This window comes from Coregonus clupeaformis, chromosome 12, assembly GCF_020615455.1.
Source record: "Coregonus clupeaformis isolate EN_2021a chromosome 12, ASM2061545v1, whole genome shotgun sequence".
Taxonomy (NCBI): Eukaryota; Metazoa; Chordata; class Actinopteri; order Salmoniformes; family Salmonidae; genus Coregonus; species Coregonus clupeaformis.
Genome location: NC_059203.1, coordinates 10120928 through 10143279, shown reverse-complemented (window position 1 = coordinate 10143279; position 22352 = coordinate 10120928). Strand labels below are relative to the sequence as shown.

Genomic DNA, 22352 nt, shown 5'->3' with positions numbered 1-22352 from the left:
TGGGAGAACTTTCCAGAAGGTCAACCATCTCTGCAGCACTCCACCAATCAGGCCTTTATGGTAGAGTGGCCAGACAGAAGCCACTCCTCAGTAAAAGGCACATGACAGCCCGCTTGGAGTTTGCCAAAAGGCACCTAAAGGACCCTCAGACCATGAGAAACAAGATTCTCTGGTCTGATGAAACCAAGATTGAACTATTTGGCCTGAATGCCAAGCCTCACGTCTGGAGGAAACCTGGCACCATCCCTACGGTGAAGCATGGTGGTGGCAGCATCATGCTGTGGGGATGTTTTTCAGTGGCAGGGACTGGGAGACTAGTCAGGATCAAGGGAAACATGAACGGCGGAGCAAAGTACAGAGAGATCCTTGAGATCCAGAGCTCTCAGGATCTCAGACTGGGGCAAAGGTTCACCTTCCAACAGGACAACGACCCTAAGCACACAACCGGAGTGGCTTCGGGACAAGTCTCTGAATGTCTTTGAGTGGCCCAGCCAGAGCTCGGACTTGAACCCGATTGAACATCTCTGGAGAGCCCTGAAAATAGCTGTGCAGCAACACTCCCCATCCAACCTGACAGAGCTTGAGAGGATCTGCAGACAAGAATTTGAGAAACTCCCCAAATACAGATGTGCCAAGCTTGTAGCATCATACCCAAGAAGACTCGAGGCTGTAATCGCTGCCAAAGGTGCTTCAACAAAGTACTGAGTAAAGGGTCTGAAAACTTATGTAAATGTCATATTTCAGTTATTAATTTATTTATTTTTGCAAAAATGTCTAAAAACTATTTAATCAATTTTAGAATAAGGCTTTAACGTAACAAAATGTGGAAAAAATCAAGGTGTCTGAATACTTTCCGAATGCACTGTACAGTCGTGGTCAAAAGTTTTGAGAATGACACAAGTATTGGTCTTCACAAAGTTCGCTGTTTCTGTGTTATGAGATATTTTTGTCAGATGTTACTATGGTATACTGAAGTATAATTACAAGTATTCCATAAGTGTCAAAGGCTTTTATTGACAATTACATTAAGTTTATGCAAAGAGTCAATATTTGCAGTGTTGACCCTTCTTTTTCAAGACCTCTGCAATCCACCCTGGCATGCTGTCAATTAACTTATGGGCCATATCCTGACTGATGGCAGCCCATTCTTGCATAATCAATGCTTGGAGTCTGTCAGAATTTGTGGGTTTTTGTTTGTCGACCCGCCTCTTGAGGATCGACCACAAGTTCTCAATGGGATTAAGGTCTGGGGAGTTTCCTGGCCATGGACCCAAAATGTCGATGTTTTGTTCCCCGAGCCCCTTAGTTATCACTTTTGCCTTATGGCAAGGTGCTCCATCATGCTGGAAAAGGCATTGGTCGTCACCAAACTGTTCTTGGATGGTTGGGAGAAGTTGCTCTCGGAGGATGTGTTGGTACCATTCTTTATTCATGGCTGTGTTCTTAGGCAAAATTGTGAGTGAGCCCACTCCCTTGGCTGAGAAGCAACCCCACACATTAATGGTCTCAGGATACTTTACTGTTGTTATGACACAGGACTGATGGTAGCGCTCACCTTGTCTTCTCCGGACAAGGTGTTTTCCGGATGCCCCAAACAATCGGAAAGGGGATTCATCAGAGAAAATGACTTTACCCCAGTCCTCAGCAGTCCAATCCCTGTACCTGATGTTTTTCCTGGAGAGAAGTGGCTTCTTTGCTGCCCTTCTTGACACCAGGCCATCCTCCAAAAGTCTTCGCCTCACTGTGCGTGCAGATGCTCTCACACCTGCCTGCTGCCATTCCTGAGCAAGCTCTGCACTGGTGGTGCCCCGATCCCGCAGCTGAATCAACTTTAGGAGACGGTCCTGGCGCTTGCTGGACTTTCTTGGGCGCCCTGACGCCTTCTTCACAACAATTGAACCTCTCTCCTTGAAGTTCTTGATGATCCGATAAATGGTTGATATAGGTGCAATCTTACTAGCAGCAATATCCTTGCCTGTGAAGCCCTTTTTGTGCAAAGCAATGATGATGTTCAGTTTCCTTGCAGGTAACCATGGTTAACAGAGGAAGAACAATGATTTCAAGCACCACCCTCCTTTTAAAGCTTCCAGTCTGTTATTCTAACTCAATCAGCATGACAGAGTGATCTCCAGCCTTGTCCTCGTCAACACTCTCACCTGTGTTAACGAGAGAATCACTGACATGATGGCAGCTGGTCCTTTTGTGGCAGGGGTGAAATGCAGTGGAAATGTTTTTTGGGGCTTAAGTTCATTTTCATGGCAAAGAGGGTCTTTGCAATTAATTGCAATTCATCTGATCACTCTTCATGACATTCTGGAGTATATGCAAATTGCCATCATCAAATTTGAGGCAGCAGACTTTGTGAAAATTAGGATTTGTGTCATTCTCAAAACTTTTGACCACGACTGTATATCCTATTCCTGTGTGACCTTTTCATTTACATTTACATCATTTAGCAGACGCTCTTATCCAGAGCGACTTACAAATTGGTGCATTCAACTTATGATAGCAAGTGGGACAACCACTTTTTTCTTCTTTTTTTATGGGGGGGTGGGGGAATTGGGGGGTAGAAGGATTACTTTATACTATTCCAGGTATTCCTTAAAGAGGTAGGGTTTCAAGTGTCTCCGGAAGGTGGTCAGTGACTCTGCTGTCCTGGCGTCGTGGGGGAGCTTGTTCCACCATTGGGGTGCCAGAGCAGCAAATAGCTTTGACTGGGCTGAGCGGGAACTGTGCTTCCGTAGAGGTAGGGGAGCTAGCAGGCCAGAGGTGGATGAACGTAGTGCCCTCGTTTTGGTGTAGGGTCTGATCAGAGCCTGAAGGTAAGGAGGTGCCGTTCCCCTCACAGCTCTGTAGACAAGCACCATGGTCTTGTAGTAGATGCGAGCCTCAACTGGAAGCCAGTGGAGTGTGCGGAGGAGCGGGGTGACATGAGAGAACTTGGGAAGGTCGAACACCAGACGGGCAGCAGCGTTCTGGATAAGTTGTAGGGTTTAATGGCACAGGCAGGGAGCCCAGCCAACAGCGAGTTGCAGTAATCCAGACGGGAGATGACAAGTGCCTGGATTAGGACCTGTGCCGCTTTCTGTGTAAGGTAGGGTCGTACTCTGCGAATGTTGTAGAGCATGAACCTACAGGATCGGGTCACCGCTTTGATGTTAGCGGAGAATGACAGGGTGTTGTCCAGGGTCACGCCAAGGTTCTTTGCACTCTGGGAGGAGGACACAATGGAGTTGTCAACCGTGATGGCGAGATCGTGGAGCGGGCAGTCCTTCCCCGGGAGGAAGTGCAGCTCCGTCTTGCCGAGGTTCAGCTTGAGGTGGTGATCCGACATCCACACTGATATGTCTGCCAGACATGCAGAGATGCGATTCGCCACCTGATTATCAGAAGGGGGAAAGGAGAAAATTAATTGTGTGTCGTCTGCGTAGCAATGATAGGAGAGACCATGTGAGGATATGACAGAGCCGAGTGACTTGGTGTATAGAGAGAATAGGAGAGGGCCTAGAACTGAGCCCTGGGGGACACCAGTGGTGAGAGCACGTGGTGCGGAGACAGATTCTCGCCACGCCACCTGGTAGGAGCGACCTGTCAGGTAGGACGCAATCCAAGAGTGAGCAGGCGCCGGAGATGCCCAACTCGGAGAGGGTGGAGAGGAGGATCTGATGGTTCACAGTATCAAAGGCAGCGGATAGGTCTAGAAGGATAAGAGCAGAGGAGAGAGAGTTAGCTTTAGCAGTGCGGAGAGCCTCCGTGACACCGAGAAGAGCAGTCTCAGTTGAATGACCAGTCTTGAAACCTGACTGGTTTGGATCAAGAAGGTCATTCTGAGAGAGATAGCAGGAGAGTTGGCTAGAGACGGCACGCTCAAGAGTTTTGGAGAGAAAATAAAGAAGGGATACTGGTCTGTAGTTGTTGACATCGGAGGGATCGAGTGTAGGTTTTTTGAGGAGGGGTGCAACTCTCACTCTCTTGAAGACGGAAGGGACATGGCCAGCGGTCAAGGATGAGTTGATGAGCGAGGTGAGGTAAGGGAGAAGGTCTCCAGAAATGGTCTGAAATGGTCCCCTCTCCATCCCTCCATCCCTCCCTCCTCTGTCTCTTATTGCTCATTAAACAGTGACATTGTGACCTATGTCGTCACTGTTACATGTAATTCCCCAGGCACTGGAGGACTGTGATATCCCAGAAGCCCCAGCTATGCCCCAGTGCCTTACTAAATAGCCTGACAGAGGTTGCTGATGGACAGGAGGCCTGACAGGCCAACTAAGCATTCAGCCAATCATCACACCTATGGTCTTGTAATAATAACCAATACAATCTTACATCAAGTAAAGATAGACATAATTTTTCTATGGAGGCTGCTTTGTACCTGTAAGTAACATTGTGAAATATTTCCTTTGTTACATTTCAGTGACTAAGAATACAACCAGTCCTATATAGGAGCAGCTCCAGTAAATCCACACACACTGTAGATCAGCCAACCCCAATAAGCGGCCCGCGGGCCAGATCCGGCCCGCAAGAGCCAAATGTCTGGCCCACACTGACAGCATTGGCATTCACTTGTTATAATAAACATGAATTTAATATCCGCGGCTCTGCTTTATTTTGAAATAATCCCACACCTTGACCTGTGGCCTTTAGGGTGCTTCGCGCCCTTTGCGTACTCGTCTCCACTCGACTAGCTACCTAGTGTAGTGTCACACACACACAGTAGCCGCAGCCGCTCGCCAGTTAACCCTCTTTCATCAAAAGGACTGACCCCTTCCTCACAAAAAATTATTAAATCCAGTCAAACCAACATGGCATTCGCCAAGATACGCAAGGTAGACCAGGAGAACCTGTTCAACACTGACTGGACTGAGAGGTATTGCTTTTTTTTACCGGACCACAACAGTGCTAAGCCCAAATGCTTAATATGCATGCAGACTGTAGCTGTAATCAAAGCTGACAATCTGAAGAGGCATTTTCACTCTATTCATGCTGCCAGTTTTAATGCAAACTACCCAGAAAAATCTGACCAGCGCAAACAAAAAATTGCAATCATGTTAACGTCATACAAGCACTCGGTTTTAACTATGTGTAAAACAACATCGGCACATGAGAGCGCAACAGCTGCCTCATTACACGTTTCGTGGAAGCTTGCAAGAGCTAAGAAGCCATTAGCCGATGCAGAGTTAATTAAACAATGTGCAATCGACATGCCTGCCGAAGTTTTAAACCAAGAGGAACCAATAAAAAAAGAAGTTGTTGAGCTGTTGAAGCAAGTGCCGCTGTCGGCTAACACGGCAACCAGAAGAGTCAAAGTTTTAGCGGAGGAGTGTTTTTCCAGTCTACTCACAGATTTGAGGAAAAGCTAAGCATTCTCACTGGCAATAGACTCGTCTTGTGACCGAACCGACATGGAACAGCTGTCTGTGTTCGCAAGATTTTTTGATGGGAAGACATTCCGGGAGGAGCTGCTGTGTTTGATTTCTCTACCTGGGCGTACAACCAGGGAAATAATATTCAACGAGCTGACACAGTTCTTCGAAAGGAATGGCTTAGATGTGAGTAAAATTGTCTCTGTTGTTACCGACGGGGCCTACGTCAATGTTGGGACACCGCCAGGGCTTGGTAAGCAGGCTTTCTGCCATTAACCCAGCACTCCTGGCATTTCACTGCATTATTCACAAGTGGAAAAATGAAAGAGACCATGGATACTGTGACTCGACTAGTTAACTTTGTCCGTGAGAGCTCTAGTCTGCAGCATCGCCTTTTTAGAGCATTACTCGAGGAAATGTCAGCTGAACACAAGGATCTTTTGCTCCACAATGACGTTCGCTGGCTGAGCAAAGGCTGTGTGTTGGAGAGGGTGTGTGACCTGCGTGATGAACTTGTGTCATTTTTATCCAGCCTGCAGAGCCAAAAAGCCAGCGACTTTTTTAGCTTTTTAACTGACAACAAGGTGATATCAGATGTAACTTTTTTGTGTGACATCATGTCTCATCTAAATCACCTTAACCTGCGACTACAAGGCAAGAACCACACTGTTGCTGACATGTATGAGGCGATTGAAGCTTTCCGGTCAAAGCTGCACCTCCTGGAGAGAGACATTCATGGGAGAAAGTTGCACTTTCCACGTCTGCGTGAGCATTGTGAGAAGAATAAAATGCAGGAAGATCCAGCAATGAAGGATTTTGTGTCCAGGCTGGCAGAAAACTTCAAGGAAAGATTTGAAAGCTCCCCTAAACACTCAGCTGACATCCTTCTCTTCGTAAGACAGCCGTTTTCTGTGTCAGCTGACGGCCAGTGGACTGCAGAGGCCAAAAAGCTGGTGCCTTCCATAGATGAGGCTGCTCTTCAGATGGAAATCTTGGAGATGGGAACATCTGATTTGCTCAAAGCTCAACACAAGGATGCACTGGTGAGTGACTTTTGGATCAACGTGGTTCCCCAAGCTCGTTTTAAAAACACCAGAGATATTGCAATGCTCCTACACACGATGTTCCCCTCAACATACATCTGTGAATCAGCATTTTCTTCAATGAATGCTATCAAGAGCCAGGACAGAAACAGACTCTCAGATTCACATCTTGGACAGTGCCTCAGGATTGCCACAACAGAATACAAACCTGACATCAGAAAGGTTGCCTCATCCCGTCGCACTCACTTCTCTCACTGATTGGTGAATAATTTTTTTGCTATTTTTCAATCTTCTCGTGGTATAATAATTATTACAATGAAATAACCATTTCATATTTAATAGCATGTTTCCTACTAAATATGCTACACAGCTTAAATAAAAGTAAATGGCATCCAACTAGTTAGTAAAATTTAAAACTTAATACACAGCAATAAAACAATTATACACAAATAAAAGCTAATTAATTATATTGTCACATTAATATCAAACACTTTTGGTTGTTAACAGCTTGATATTATTTGGTTCACATATTTTAAAAGTTTAAAAACTAATGTGGCATATTCTGATAACACATTTGAACTAAATCTCTGTCTGTCTATGTTTGTCCTTCTGTCTCTTCTCTTAGAAAGACCGTCTGAACGCAGATATCCAAAGCATGGGTGATCCAGACAGAAGTGGGCGCTGTGTGTGTGTGTGTGTGTGTGTGTGTGTGTGTGTGTGTGTGAATGTGTTTGCTGGACTTTTTGTTTGCTGACTGTTTGCACAGAATATGCTCCAGGGGCATTTCATAATTAAATAGTTGGTTTTGGACTAATTTAGTATTTTTCATTTTTCTCTTATGTGACTCCTAACACCACTACTAATAATTATAAAATCACAATAGAAGTGAAAACTGATAAAACATAAAACTGTCGCCAAAAAAACAAACATGTTGGCCCTCGGCTTGGCATACCTGACCAAATTTGGCCCTTTTGGAAATCTAATTGGGGAACCCTGCTGTAGATCAAGCCATCAGTCACCGTCAAATCTTCACACAGAAGCTCCAGCCATCAGCCAATCCCCACTCAGAAGCTCCAGCCATCATCCAATCCTAACGTAGAAGCTGCAGCTGTCAGCCTATCCTCACAGACTATAAGCCTCCTTTTCCTTATGTTTTCTATTCCAAGGCGATGCTGGAGAGTGAGAGCGGCACCAATTTAATTATGGTGGGACTAATGAGAGCACTAGGGACTACAATGTGCTTTAGATGTTACAGTTTTACTGTAATACCACCACCACGACACACACACACACACACTGGGGAGAGTACGGAGAGTAGCTGCCTCGCCTAAATTCATTATTGAGCACTAGGAGTAGGGTTGGGATCGACTTCACGCTAGTTTGTTTTCCAGTTGTACCATGTATCCTCCTCTCCCCCCTCACCGCTCCCACATACACACACACACACACACCATTGCATGTGAGACTGGGTTGTGTTCTTAACTGAGAAGTCTAGATGATGTCTGCTGAGAGCAGGATGATATGGGAAGGCCTGTGATGTAGGCTAGCTGTGTAAGGTAAGGTGAGCCAACAGTGAGGGCTGAGCAGCTGCCTAAGGCTCTGATGGCAGACAGTAAAAGAAGCAGAAACAGAAGCAAAAACAGGAAGTGATGTCATCAAAACACATTGTAACAAAATAAAGCAAAAAGAGCAGGATATTTAAAGAAAAGTATTTTGTGTGATTGTGTGTGTTCCGGTGTCCATGGTGGTTGTAGTAGACTACAGAAGACTAGCTGTCGTGCTGCTGGAGAATAACATATCCCACACATTCAGTGATTATTATTACTTTGCCTTCTCCTCGTTGAGACGGCAACCACTTCTTTTCCTGAACAACTGGTTGCTGGCGTGCAATTTATTCTCTCAGAACCACCAAGATGAAAGCAAATAGGAGGGGGAAGAGTGTGTGTGTGTGTGTGTGTGTGTGTGTGTGTGTGTGTGTGTGTGTGTGTGTGTGTGTGTGTGTGTGTGTGTGTGTGTGTGTGTGTGTGTGTGTGTGTGTGTGTGTGTGTGTGTGTGTGTGTGTGTGTGTGTGTGTGTCAGAGTGGGAGAGGGAAGAAAAGTAAGAGAGATAGAAAAAGAATGAGAGAGATACATAGAGAAAGTCATTAATGAGGAAAGGTTGAGCAGAGTGGGATGCTTCCGGCATGGAGAAACACTCACAAACTAATTGTCATGCTCTAGCATTGCGGCAGCAGCAGCCCACTTCTTAGTTCCTGACAGGCTCGTGTCCCTCTGTTGCACGGATGCTGGTGATTAGTGTTAGTGGCCTGCTGCTGGTAGACACTGAACGAGGATGTGACAAAGTGTTTCAAACATGCAATTTGTAGAGGATTAGTTTGACATACTGGGCCCATTATAGTAACATCACCTGCTGCTAAGAATGCAACACAAGCCCTATCAGATGTGTAAAGCGTTCCAAAATTCTGATGCCAAGAAGCATATAACTGTACTGGGCCTGCAGGACCTCAGTATGCTTTTCACATCATGTTGACTGATGTACAGTGGGGAAAAAAAGTATTTAGTCAGCCACCAATTGTGCAAGTTCTCCCACTTAAAAAGATGAGAGAGGCCTGTAATTTTCATCATAGGTACACGTCAACTATGACAGACAAAATGAGAAAAAAATATCCAGAAAATCACATTGTAGGATTTTTAATGAATTTATTTGCAAATGATGGTGGAAAATAAGTATTTGGTCACCTACAAACAAGCAAGATTTCTGGCTCTCACAGACCTGTAACTTCTTCTTTAAGAGGCTCCTCTGTCCTCCACTCGTTACCTGTATTAATGGCACCTGTTTGAACTTGTTATCAGTATAAAAGACACCTGTCCACAACCTCAAACAGTCACACTCCAAACTCCACTATGGCCAAGACCAAAGAGCTGTCAAAGGACACCAGAAACAAAATTGTAGACCTGCACCAGGCTGGGAAGACTGAATCTGCAATAGGTAAGCAGCTTCGTTTGAAGAAATCAACTGTGGGAGCAATTATTAGGAAATGGAAGACATACAAGACCACTGATAATCTCCCTCGATCTGGGGCTCCACGCAAGATCTCACCCCGTGGGGTCAAAATGATCACAAGAACGGTGAGCAAAAATCCCAGAACCACACGGGGGGACCTAGTGAATGACCTGCAGAGAGCTGGGACCAAAGTAACAAAGCCTACCATCAGTAACACACTACGCCGCCAGGGACTCAAATCCTGCAGTGCAAGACATGTCCCCCTGCTTAAGCCAGTACATGTCCAGGCCCGTCTGAAGTTTGCTAGAGTGCATTTGGATGATCCAGAAGAGGATTGGGAGAATGTCATATGGTCAGATGAAACCAAAATAGAACTTTTTGGTAAAAACTCAACTCGTCGTGTTTGGAGGACAAAGAATGCTGAGTTGCATCGAAAGAACACCATACCTACTGTGAAGCATGGGGGGTGGAAACATCATGCTTTGGGGCTGTTTTTTCTGCAAAGGGACCAGGACGACTGATCCGTGTAAAGGAAAGAATGAATGGGGCCATGTATTGTGAGATTTTGAGTGAAAACCTCCTTCCATCAGCAAGGGCATTGAAGATGAAACGTGGCTGGGTCTTTCAGCATGACAATGATCCCAAACACACCGCCCGGGCAACGAAGGAGTGGCTTCGTAAGAAGCATTTCAAGGTCCTGGAGTGGCCTAGCCAGTCTCCAGATCTCAACCCCATAGAAAATCTTTGGAGGGAGTTGAAAGTCTGTGTTGCCCAGCGACAGCCCCTAAACATCACTGCTCTAGAGGAGATCTGCATGGAGGAATGGGCCAAAATACCAGCAACAGTGTGTGAAAACCTTGTGAAGACTTACAGAAAACGTTTGACCTGTATCATTGCCAACAAAGGGTATATAACAAAGTATTGAGAAACTTTTGTTATTGACCAAATACTTATTTTCCACCATAATTTGCTAATAAATTCATTAAAAATCCTACAATGTGATTTTCTGGATATTTTTTTCTCATTTTGTCTGTCATAGTTGACGTGTACCTATGATGAAAATTACAGGCCTCTCTCATCTTTTTAAGTGGGAGAACTTGCACAATTGGTTGCTGACTAAATACTTTTTTTCCCCACTGTACCTATCTAGGCTACTAAGCTCTACTTCTCCGGTGTCAATATTGCCTGGAGTTCTCTGTACCACTGCTGACATATTTTGGGAGAGTGGCTAGCTCAGCTCTCTACTCTCTCTCCAGCTAGAGCAGGAGCCAGATGTTTCTGCCTAACCAGGGGGCCTCTGAGCTTGTGTGTCCCTCTCCAGTTTCCTGGCAAGCGACCGACCGACACAAATCTCATTCCGATGACAAAGCAGGGCCTGTCAAGAGGAGGACTCTATCGAGACTGGAGAGCCACTTTCCAGATATGAGTTGTGCATTAGCACGATTAACCCACGTCCACCATCTCCATTGGAAACAATTACAGGGCGCAGGACTGGATCCACTCACGTTCCTCTGTAGTCTGTATTGGTGTTATCAGCAGGTAATGTGAAATATGGTTACGTGTGTGAAAGACAGAGGGCTGTGAGAGCCAGGCTGCTCCACTGCCTTCAGCACACTCATTAGAGGGACCCGTTGTAGACAGACACAGCATGCAAACCATTACAGAGATTCTCTATTGAATAATAACACACATCACAGGAGGTTGGTGACACCTTAATTGGGGAGAACTGGCTCGTGGTAATGGCTGGAGCGGAATCAGTGGAATGGTATCAAATATATGAAACAAATGGGGTGTTTCTCAAAATGCATACTACCGTGCTCCGAGCACGCAAATTGGAGCACGGGAGGGTCGGAGTATGAGTCCAAATTAAAGTATGCGAAACGGAGCACGGAGGGCACTTCTTGAATGCGTACTCCGTTTGTACACATTTTGAAGCATGCATCGATGCAAGCTTCAATGGAAAGTATGCAAAGAAATATGACGCAACCACGTAAAAAAACGATGCAACATTTCCTGAAATCAATGGTGGCCATTATTTGAGCTGAAGCGAGAGAAAATACACTTCAACTTCGGAATGAAATGTTGCCTATTCACATCTCATATGTTGGCTGACTACAATATCTTATCTTGATACGTTAAGAAATACATGCTGTGTTAATGTTGGCATGTTTACCTGATCGCAAGCCGATAATAAGTCAATAGGGCTAACTGGCTAGCTACTACTGTTAGCTAGCCACGAAGAATTGTTAGCTAGCTACCCACGAAGAATTGACATCTATCTTGCATAAATGTAAAAAATGTAAAAAAAAAAAAAAAAAAGCATAATATTTGTTTTAGGTCATAGTTTTAGGTCACTATCTGGTTAGCTACATTATTACGTTTCACATATACAGTTGAAGTCGGAAGTTTACATACACCTTAGCCAAATACATTTAAACTCAGTTTTTCACAATTCCTGACATTTAATCCTAGTAAAAATTCCCTGTCTTAGGTCAGTTAGGATCACCACTTTATTTTAAGAATGTGAAATGTTAGAATAATAGTAGAGAGAATTATTTATTTCAGCTTTAATTTTTTCATCACATTCCCTGTGGGTCAGAAGTTTACATACACTCAATTAGTATTTGGTAGCATTGCCTTTAAATTGTTTAACTTGGGTCAAACGTTTCGGGTAGCCTTCCACAAGCTTCCCACAATAAGTTGGGTGAATTTTGGCCCATTCCTCCTGACAGAGCTGGTGTAACTGAGTCAGGTTTGTAGGCCTCCTTGCTCGCACACGCTTTTTCAGTTCTGCCCACATATTTTCTATAGGATTGAGGTCAGAGCTTTGTGATGGCCACTCCAATACCTTTACTTTGTTGTCCTTAAGCCATTTTGCCACAACTTTGGAAGTATGCTTGGGGTCATTGTCCATTTTGAAGACCCATTTGCGACCAAGCTTTAACTTCCTGACTGATGTCTTGAGATGTTGCTTCAATATATCCACATAATTTTCCTTCCTCATGATGCCATCCATTTTGTGAAGTGAACCAGTCCCTCCTGCAGAAAAGCAACCCCACAGCACGATGCTGCCACCCCTGTGCTTCACGATTAGGATGGAGTTCTTCGGCTTGCAAGCTTCACCCTTTTTTCCTCCAAACATAACGATGGTCATTATGGCCAAACAGTTATTTTTTTGTTTCATCAGACAAGAGGACATTTCTCCAAAAAGTACGATCTTTGTCCCCATGTGCAGTTGCAAACCGTAGTCTGGCTTTTTTATGGCGGTTTTGGAGCAGTGGCTTCTTCCTTGCTGAGCGGCCTTTCAGGTTATGTTGATATAGGACTCGTTTTACTGTGGATATAGATACTTTTGTACCTGTTTCCTCCAGCATCTTCACAAGGTCCTTTGCTGTTGTTCTGGGATTGATTTGCACTTTTCGCACCAAAGTATGTTCATCTCTAGGAGACAGAACGCGTCTCCTTCCTGAGCGGTATGACGGCTGCGTGGTCCCATGGTGTTTATAGTTGCGTCATATTGTTTGTACAGATCAACCAGACTTGTGGAGGTCTACAATTTTTTTTCTGAGGTCTTGGCTGATTTCTTTTCATTTTCCCATGATGTCAAGCAAAGAGGCACTGAGTTTGAAGGTAGGCCTTGAAATACATCCACAGGTACACCTCCAATTGACTCAAACAATGTCAATTAGCCTATCAGAAGCTTCTAAAGCCATGACATCATTTTCTGGAATTTTCCAAGCTGTTTAAAGGCACAGTTAACTTAGTGTATGTAAACTTCTGACCCACTGGAATTGTGATACAGTGAATTATAAGTGAAATAATCTGTCTGTAAACAATTGTTGGAAAAATTACTTGTGTCATGCACAAAGTAGATGTCCTAACCGACTTGCCAAAACTATAGTTTGTTAACAAGACATTTTTGGAGTGGTTGAAAAACGAGTTTTAATGACTCCAACCTAAGTGTATGTAACCTTCCGACTTCAACTGTAGCTAGCTGATAGTTATGAAGTAAAACAGTTGCTTTGTGTATATCTTGTTTCGTCTCTATTGCCATTGTCCTGGCTAGAAGAAGGTTCAGAGAATGGGTAAGTCCATAGGTCAATAGGGCTAACTGGCTAGCTAGCTAGCCACGAAGAATGTACATCTACCTTGCATAACATTAGGTTTAGGTCATTTTTGCCTGTTTAACTAGCTGGAGAGCTAGATTATTACGATTAACATATCTAGCTGATAATTATGAAGTAAAACGTTTGCTTTGTGTATATCTTGTTTTGTCTATTGTTGCTATTGTCCTGGCTAGAAGAAGGTTCCATGAATGGGGAGGTGAAGCGTGAGGTAATACAGTAGGGGGAGTGCGAGTGCCTCTCAAATGTAATGTTTTATGCATTCTCCACACTCTCGTCCTCACAAGAACGTACTCAAGAGAACATAGTCGGAGAATGCACTTGGAGCATGAGAGTGTGGAGCACGGTAGTATGCATATTGAGAAACACCCATGGTTTCTGTGTGTTTGATGCCATTACATTAGCTCCTTTCCAGCCATTATTATGAGCAATCCTCCCCTCAGCAGCCTCCACTGGCACACATGCCACCTAACATAGGTTCTTGCCTTTGGCTCTCTGTGCATTTTTACATATCAAAGTGGGTTACGTGTGTGAGGGATGCCTTATGGCAGCTCATTGATGTAGATTATGCATTAAGTAGTAGAAGCAGGCTGAGGCCTTCTTTAGCTCCATGACTACAACCTCCATGGAGACTCCTCCTGTCCTCTCACAATGCCTCCTCAGTCACACTCCTCCACATGAGCACCACAAGGCCTAACAAGGCCTGTCTTCACCCATGCTCTACCAATGTTTTCCAGCACACAGCTTTGCCCTACTACAGTAGCTACTTTAACCAACATGTAGGCAGGTTCCTTAGGATTCAACCCTTCTCAAACAGCCTAATCCATACTCAGAGGTATTCCCACACAAAAGTGATTAATACTGCAATTATACTACACTCCCAACTCCTCCTCCTAGCTCTTCCACTCAGCTGTCAGCAGATAAAATAAGTCCACCAGCTCCAGGTTCCAGGGGAGAAAGAGCAGAGGATCCTGGGAACAGCAGCAGTAGAACATCTGCTGCACCAAGCTCTGTCAGCTCCATCTCCTCTCCCTCTGCTCTCCCCTCTCCCGCCAACCATTAGTGCTATGCCACAGCTTCCTGGTAACAGCTGATCCTCCAGGCCCCTCGCCACCACACCACCCTGCACCGCACCGCCCCCATCAGCGTGGAGGCAGAAACATTCGCTGCCTCAGTAATGCAAGAGGTGTGAATTAAACATGAGTTTACCGCGCAGGAAACACTGTGTGCGTATGTGTGTGCATCTATGTGCGCAAAGACATACACACAGGCGCACTGCGCGAGTGTACACACACATTATTATAGCATATAATTACATATATAGATCATACAAAAAGCTGTTTGTTATGAGAGTTTTGACCTTTATGGAAGCAAGCACATTTCTAAGGAGGAGCCTCCACAAGACAGTTCAAGCCCTCACTGTGACCCATCATATGAATGACTGATACAATTCACGGACTGGTAAAGAGTAATTAAGTTAACTCAGGCCGTTGTTGTTGCTGCTGGTGATGATGATTTTGAAGTTGATGAGGAATATTGCTATCACTATAAGCTTAAGAACAAAAACAGCATAGTGTAGGTGTTGAGCCTAGATCCAAAGGCTGAGCTGATTCCTTCTCCCTCCCATGCCCTTTATTAATCATTCTTGGTTAGTGGGGCATAGAGCGTGGTGTGAGGAGCTCTAAGGTGTGCAGTGCAGTGGACACACACACACTCACACACACTCTCCCAAACACAGCTGATATTCAGGGCTACTGGCCTGGAGGCCTAAGACTCAGCTGCTACAGCAACCTCCGCACAGTCTCAGTTGTTGTTTAGATATTCCAGTTGAAATACACAACAACAAGTGAGTCATCCCCTTCCCCTATACTAGATAAACAGACAGCCAACCCTCCAGCCTGGCTGACCCCTGAGGCCCTACTCCTCAGTGCATACAGACTGCAGAAACCAGGGTTCCATTAGGACCATAAGAAAGGAAGTCATGAAACCAGCATATATAGAAATATATTAAGAGACAGAGGTAAGGACCATGTCTGTGGAGGGGGTTAAATGACAGACACATCACTGTTTGAGGTCATGTCACATCAATGGCAGATGTGCATCTGTCAAATTACTTGCCATGCCACTCACGTCACAACCAGCAATGTGAGTGGCATTGGCATTTATCAATAACACAATGCAAAGGGGATTACTCTGAGGGCATAAGAACATTAAGTCAGACTTGACCAATGCCCAAAGCCAAATGGGGTATGTGATGAGCCCCAGTAAGTGATGGACACTGACTCCTCCACATGATTCTTGTGTAGTCATTCAACAAAGGCACTACAACACATTCAACAAAGGGCACTATACTTCACATTGGGTTATTGCAGGGTAGCTAGAATAACCTGTATATTAACCTTGCACTATAAGTATGCACATTCATTATATGAGAGAAAAAGGGATAGAATAAATTGTAAATACCCCCATAAAAGATATGTACTTACTACAGGACAATTACACAGGGTATTGGTAGACTACTCCACAACTGGTAGTTGGTAGATTACTCTGGCATAGAGCATACGCTAATGTCAAGCTAGGCCAATTTTGCATATCAAATACTTGATGTAAAATAGCACAAAAGTTAGAGGAAAATTAGGACGCACCTGGTTTGACAGTCTTCAAACGAATGGGCTCCCGAAAGTGGCGAATGACAGCATGCGTGTCACGGTTTGTAAGTCCACTGATGGGGGTTCCGTTGATCTCCAACAAAACGTCCCCAAAATAGGGCATTCTCCCGACGTGGCACACCATCACATCCAACTTCATCTGGCCCAAGTAAGGGAACTCTCCGTGTTCGGCACCCCCCAGCACCTCCACCACATTGCCGAATTCTCCGAGGCTTCCCCATGACACCGCACACTCCTGCACTTTGCTGGACCAATGTTTCTTCTTTTTCAATGTTCTGGACATATTGTATCCCTTTGATGTGGTCTGTCACTGATCTGAAATGGTCTGTTTGGTTTTGCTTTGTTTCACAAGCACTAAAGCAGGAGCAAATATGGTCGAACAAAGATTTCTAATCTCGAGTTATTCCCTGGATCTGTTCGGAGTTTCATTTCTCTGTTATAATTGATCATTCACTTTTGAGATCCAGCCTGCGTCATGGATGAGGTATTCCCGGTAATGTGTAAATAAGTGTAATATTGTCCAAGAATAAACCACAGTAATCCTGGAGTAGCACCACTGCCAATAAAAATCAGTACGAGCACTCCAGTAGCTGGCTGTGCCACTGAAAGTATGTCCGTAATATTGCAATACTCAGAATGTTCTATGTGCGTAAAACAGTAAACAAGACAGCAATACAATTTCTAAATGAATGCATATTTAGCCTCCCCATCACCCTATCATAGGTTGGTTCTTCTTATTTCCTAAACCTTTGGATGGAAGTTGTCAAAACAAGGTATCCACTCACCTCACCATGTACTGCGTGAGAGACAAATCTGCTTGGAGATTTAGAATCGGAAGCCGTACAGTGCTTCAACGAGAGTGCCTTTATACCTGTGACTAGACTAACAGATAACGACGACACGAGCCGTTTTCTATCGCATCATTCACTTAATGGTCATTTATTATCGTTCCAGGTCGTAGTTCGGATCGCACGCATTTTGATGTAGTGACAACCGCGACTGCATCCCTCGCCACAGGTTTAAACACACCTGGCACCGTGGTAGCACCAAGCGAGATGCGCGAATCCCGGAACGCCCAGATGTCACTGCGCGCCGCTCAACTCAACCTTTTCAGCAGGCTCCATCCTTCGGTGTATTGTAGCAGAATTAACACTGAAAAGTCTTGCATATACAGTATAGTCGGTCACTTTTAGCAGGCTTATATAATAGTAGCCTACATAACTAAACTATATAATAGCGTATAACCTATGGTCAATACATAATTTTCCATATTGCACCCAAAACAACCACACACAAACATAAAAAAAATCATCCAACATATTAATATAAAGGCTATAACATTTACATTTACGTCATTTAGCAGACGCTCTTATCCAGAGAGACTTACAAATTGGTGCATTCACCTTATAGCCAGTGGGATAACCATTTTAAAATGTTTTTTTTTTCTTGTTTTTCCGGGGGTAAGGTGTGGGGGGGGTAGAAGGATTACTTTATACTATCCCAGGTATTCCTTAAAGAGGTGGGGTTTCAAATGTCTCCGGAAGGTGATGAGTGACTCCGCTGTCCTGGCGTCGTGAGGGAGCTTGTTCCACCATTGCGGTGCCAGAGCAGCGAACAGTTTTGACTGGGCTGAGCGGGAACTGTGCTTCCGCAGAGGTAGGGGAGCCAGCAGGCCAGAGGTGGATGAACGCAATGCCCTCGTTTGGGTGTAGGGACTGATCAGAGCCTGAAGGTACGGAGGTGCCGTTCCCCTCACAGCTCCGTAGGCAAGCACCATGGTCTTGTAGCAGATGCGAGCTTCAACTGGAAGCCAGTGGAGTGTGCGGAGGAGCGGGGTGACGTGAGAGAACTTGGGAAGGTTGAACACCAGACGGGCTGCGGCATTCTGGATGAGTTGTAGGGGTTTAATGGCACAGGCAGGGAGCCCAGCCAACAGCGAGTTGCAGTAATCCAGACGGGAGATGACAAGTGCCTGGATTAGGACCTGTGCCGCTTCCTGTGTAAGGCAGGGTCGTACTCTCCGAATGTTGTAGAGCATGAACCTACAGGATCGGGTCACCGCCTTGATGTTAGCGGAGAATGACAGGGTGTTGTCCAGGGTAACGCTAAGGCTCTTCGCACTCTGGAGGGAGGACACAACGGAGTTGTCAACCGTGATGGCGAGATCATGGAACGGGCAGTCCTTCCCCGGGAGGAAGAGCAGCTCCGTCTTGCCAAGGTTCAGCTTGAGGTGGTGATCTGTCATCCATACTGATATGTCTGCCAGACATGCAGAGATGCGATTCGCCACCTGGTTATCAGAAGGGGGAAAGGAGAAGATTAGTTGTGTGTCGTCTGCGTAGCAATGATAGGAGAGGCCATGTGAGGATATGACAGAGCCAAGTGACTTGGTGTATAGCGAGAATAGGAGAGGGCCTAGAACTGAGCCCTGGGGGACACCAGTGGTGAGAGCACGTGGTGCGGAGACAGCTTCTTGCCACGCCACTTGGTAGGAGCGACTGGTCAGGTAGGACGCAATCCAAGAGTGAGCCGCGCCGGAGATGCCCAGCTCGGAGAGGGTGGAGAGGAGGATCTGATGGTTCACAGTATCAAAGGCAGCAGACAGGTCTAGAAGGACAAGAGCAGAGGAGAGAGAGTTAGCTTTAGCAGTGCGGAGAGCCTCCGTGACACAGAGAAGAGCAGTCTCAGTTGAATAACCAGTCTTGAAACCTGACTGGTTTGGATCAAGAAGGTCATTCTGAGAGAGATAGCAAGAGAGTTGGCTAAAGATGGCACGCTCAATAGTTTTGGAGAGAAAAGAAAGAAGGGATACTGCTCTGTAGTTGTTGACATCAGAGGGATCGAGTGTTGTTTTTTTGAGAAGGGGTGCAACTCTCGCTCTCTTGAAGACGGAAGGGACATAGCCAGCGGTCAAGGATGAGTTGATCAGCGAGGTGAGGTAGGGGAGAAGGTCACCGGAGATGGTCTGGAGAAGAGAGGAGGGGATAGGGTCAAGCGGGCAGGTTGTTGGGCGGCCGGCCGTCACAAGTCGCAGGATTTTATCTGGAGAGAGAGGGGAGAAAGAAGTCAAAGCATAGGGTAGGGAAGTGTGAGCAGGACCAGCAGTGTCATTTGACTTAACAAACGAGGATCGGATGTCGTCAACCTTCTTTTCAAAATGGTTGACAAAGTCATCCACAGAGAGGGAGGAGGGGGAGGAGGATTCAGCAGGGTCTTCAACTTTTTCTTGCCTCCCTGGCAAACAGGCGACCCAGGGACCTCACGTCTTGTCTTACCAGGTGAATGATAATGGCAAAGAGATCTCAATATTTATTTTAAAATTAATAGATTTGGTAAATAGTTTTTCATTATTTTGACCTTCCCACATTATAATTGGAGATCACACTTTATTTGGATAGTCCGAATTGTCCATCTGTAGATGCTCTACAGATGGTCACACTATCAACAAACTATCTGTTGATAAACAACTGTTTGCTTGCTAAGTATATGGTTAGGGTTAGGTTTAGAATAAGGGTTAGGTTAAGGGTTAAGTTTAGGGTTAGGATAAGGGTTAGGGTTAGTAGATAGTTGACATGTTACTGATAGTCTGTAGATAGTCTGTAGAGCATCTACAGATGGACTATCCAAATAAAGTGTTACCTAATTGGAAGAGGAAGTGTAAACTCTAACATAGCCTAGAAAGGTAAATCCAAACACATTTTGAGTAGCTGTTTAGCTGGTTAAAGGGAAAATTCACTCAAAACCATATTTAGGTATTTTTAAATTAGTCCACTGTTAATACAGTCCCAAAATGTTTTGCATGTCAGCAGTCAAGATATAGGAACTTCAAGAAGCAAAGTGTCACTTGCCACATCATCATCTGTATCAACAGTGGAATAATGCAAAAAATACCAAAAGATAGTTTGACTGGATTTTTCCTTTAAACAAAAGTTAGCCATGTGTTGTCAAAAATGTATGTCCAAGTCAAGAAAGCTTACCAGCAGTCAGCGGCACTTCCCGCACTGGTAGCCTATGTCAGATACTCCATAATTTGCTCCAATGAGTGTAATTTGTGTAATCATTCGAATGAAGATATGCTCCTCTTTTCTACTGTAGTTATGTAATTCAATTCAAATGTGTTTATTCTGTTGTTGCTAGCGATATTCATAAAAACATTGAATAACCCCCCGTTGAATACCCCTGCTATAACCGTTTTTATAAACTACTTATAGCCCCTTTATACATGCTTAGTATCAAGTATTACCAATATAGATAGAAATACATTTGTGCATGCTTTCTCTCAGTAGTTATTGCATGGCAGAATTATTTGGGTGGAGGTTGAGTCCTGTGATGGATAACAGGAAACTTTAGAATACCAAATATAGGCTACACGGTTGCTGTTAAAACGCATACAAATTGGGAGACCAAATTGCTTATAATCCTTCACAAATTGTCTATTATTCTGTACACGTCTCCACAGTGCCACCCTCTGACTATTATATATAACTTCAACCCAGCAGAAGTGGAGAGATAAGGCATTACAATTAATTACATTAAAAAATAATTTGTATACAGTAAATTCTATTTAATCTGAGACTTTATTGCCCTTATTCCGTCTTCCCTGTGATACACAGATATTTGCCAAACTGACAGGGATAGTCCAATTCAACAGCAATAGGTCGAAATCAAATTGCTGCCATTGAAATGTACCTGAACATACTTTTTAATGGCAGAGAATAGTCAAGAAATATGTCAAAAATCCAGACTCACCCAGATATTTATGAATTTACCCTCTGCAATGCAGTTTATGCTGTGTGGCATGGTACAAAGAGCTTGCATCTGCATACCAGAATTTATCTGGATGAAACATAAAAGGGTGAGATCAGATGTGTGTTTGGCTAGTGAGATGATGCCACCCTGGACATTGTATTGAATAATTCATTGCCTGATGGAGGGTGGTGAGCAGCATTGCCATGATGATGCCTTTGATGAGGTTTAGGAAATGACTCACTCACACCCAGTTCTGTTCTACCCCCCTGCACACTTCAAAGCCCAAAGACTCAAGGATTAGTCAAAAATCAGATAAACTTCTCTACAACTTTGTTCTTTATCAGCATGATATGCCCTAAAAGCGTCTGCATACATAGGTTAGGTTTGCCGCCTAGCAGAACTCAGCTAGGCGAAGAGAACGTCTGTGGGGAATTAATCTAAGAAATCAGGAAATCTAATTAATTGACGTTTTTGCCAAGGTCTTAGTCTAAGATGTTTGGTGCAGTATTTTTCAAGTGAAAGCATGTGCATGAAAATGAATCGTCTCTCGTTGAATGACAACTAACACTTCATTGAAGAATCCCGTCCATAGTTCCCACTCAACTAGTACTGTTGACCAATCACAGACGTAGGGCGTAACTTCGGCTACCAAACTTCGACTTGCCTCAAGAAAAATGTGCGCGAACATCCCCCAAAAAACTCTGCCGAACACCAACGAACAAAAAGGTCACAAAACTGTCATAATATATGCGAACTATTTCGAATGGGAAGGATGAGACAGGCTTAAAACCAATGTATGCTTGATCCGAAATGTGATCGGAGGCTCCGTATGGAGGGAATTTATGCTTGATCTGTATGTGATCGGAGGCTCCGTATGGAGGGTGTGATGCATTGCGGAGCCTCCAGAGGCATGAGAGGCCAAATTGAGCTCTATACCAAATATTTTTATAACTAAACTAAGATAGACCACAGCTTGTCGTTTCCAATAGGAACAAATTAGTCATAGTGGGCAGAACAAGCAAGGAGGTGGGCAGAGCCAAGCATGCGCAAGGGATATCCTATTGCCGCTTTCTAGTATACTCTGCATATTTCCGTTAGGGAACGCCTACTCTGTGAAGTGCGCGTGTGCAATATCTCAATTTGCCTTTGCAACACATTTACATTTTAGTAATTTAGCAGACGCTCTTATTCAGAGCGATTTACAGTTAGTGAGTGAATACATTTTCATTCCTTCTAACCAGCTCGATTTTTAAAAACTTTTGCAAAGGGTAAAGTCTACTAAACTTAGTCTACTCTGTTCATAACATATTCTAGTTTTGGAAACAGAAAACTGTATTGAGATCAAATGTTTAATTGATGAAAAACTTTGCAGAATGTCGGCCAAAATCCATCTCGTTCCA

At 44.4% G+C, this 22352-nt stretch overlaps 1 protein-coding gene across 2 annotated transcripts in view; it reads right to left on the bottom strand.

Moving 5' to 3' along the window:
- The window catches only part of LOC121577744 (membrane-associated guanylate kinase, WW and PDZ domain-containing protein 3-like), a 147689-nt gene extending 130452 nt beyond the window's left edge, over window positions 1–17237 (bottom strand). For both annotated transcript variants that reach the window (XM_041891594.2, XM_041891595.2), the window contains exon 1: window positions 16180–17237. In XM_041891594.2, coding sequence (XP_041747528.1) covers window positions 16180–16486 — 307 coding nt within the window. In that variant the 5' untranslated portion in view covers window positions 16487–17237. The remainder of the gene's footprint in view (window positions 1–16179) is intronic.
- Window positions 17238–22352: the final 5115 nt, after the last annotated feature.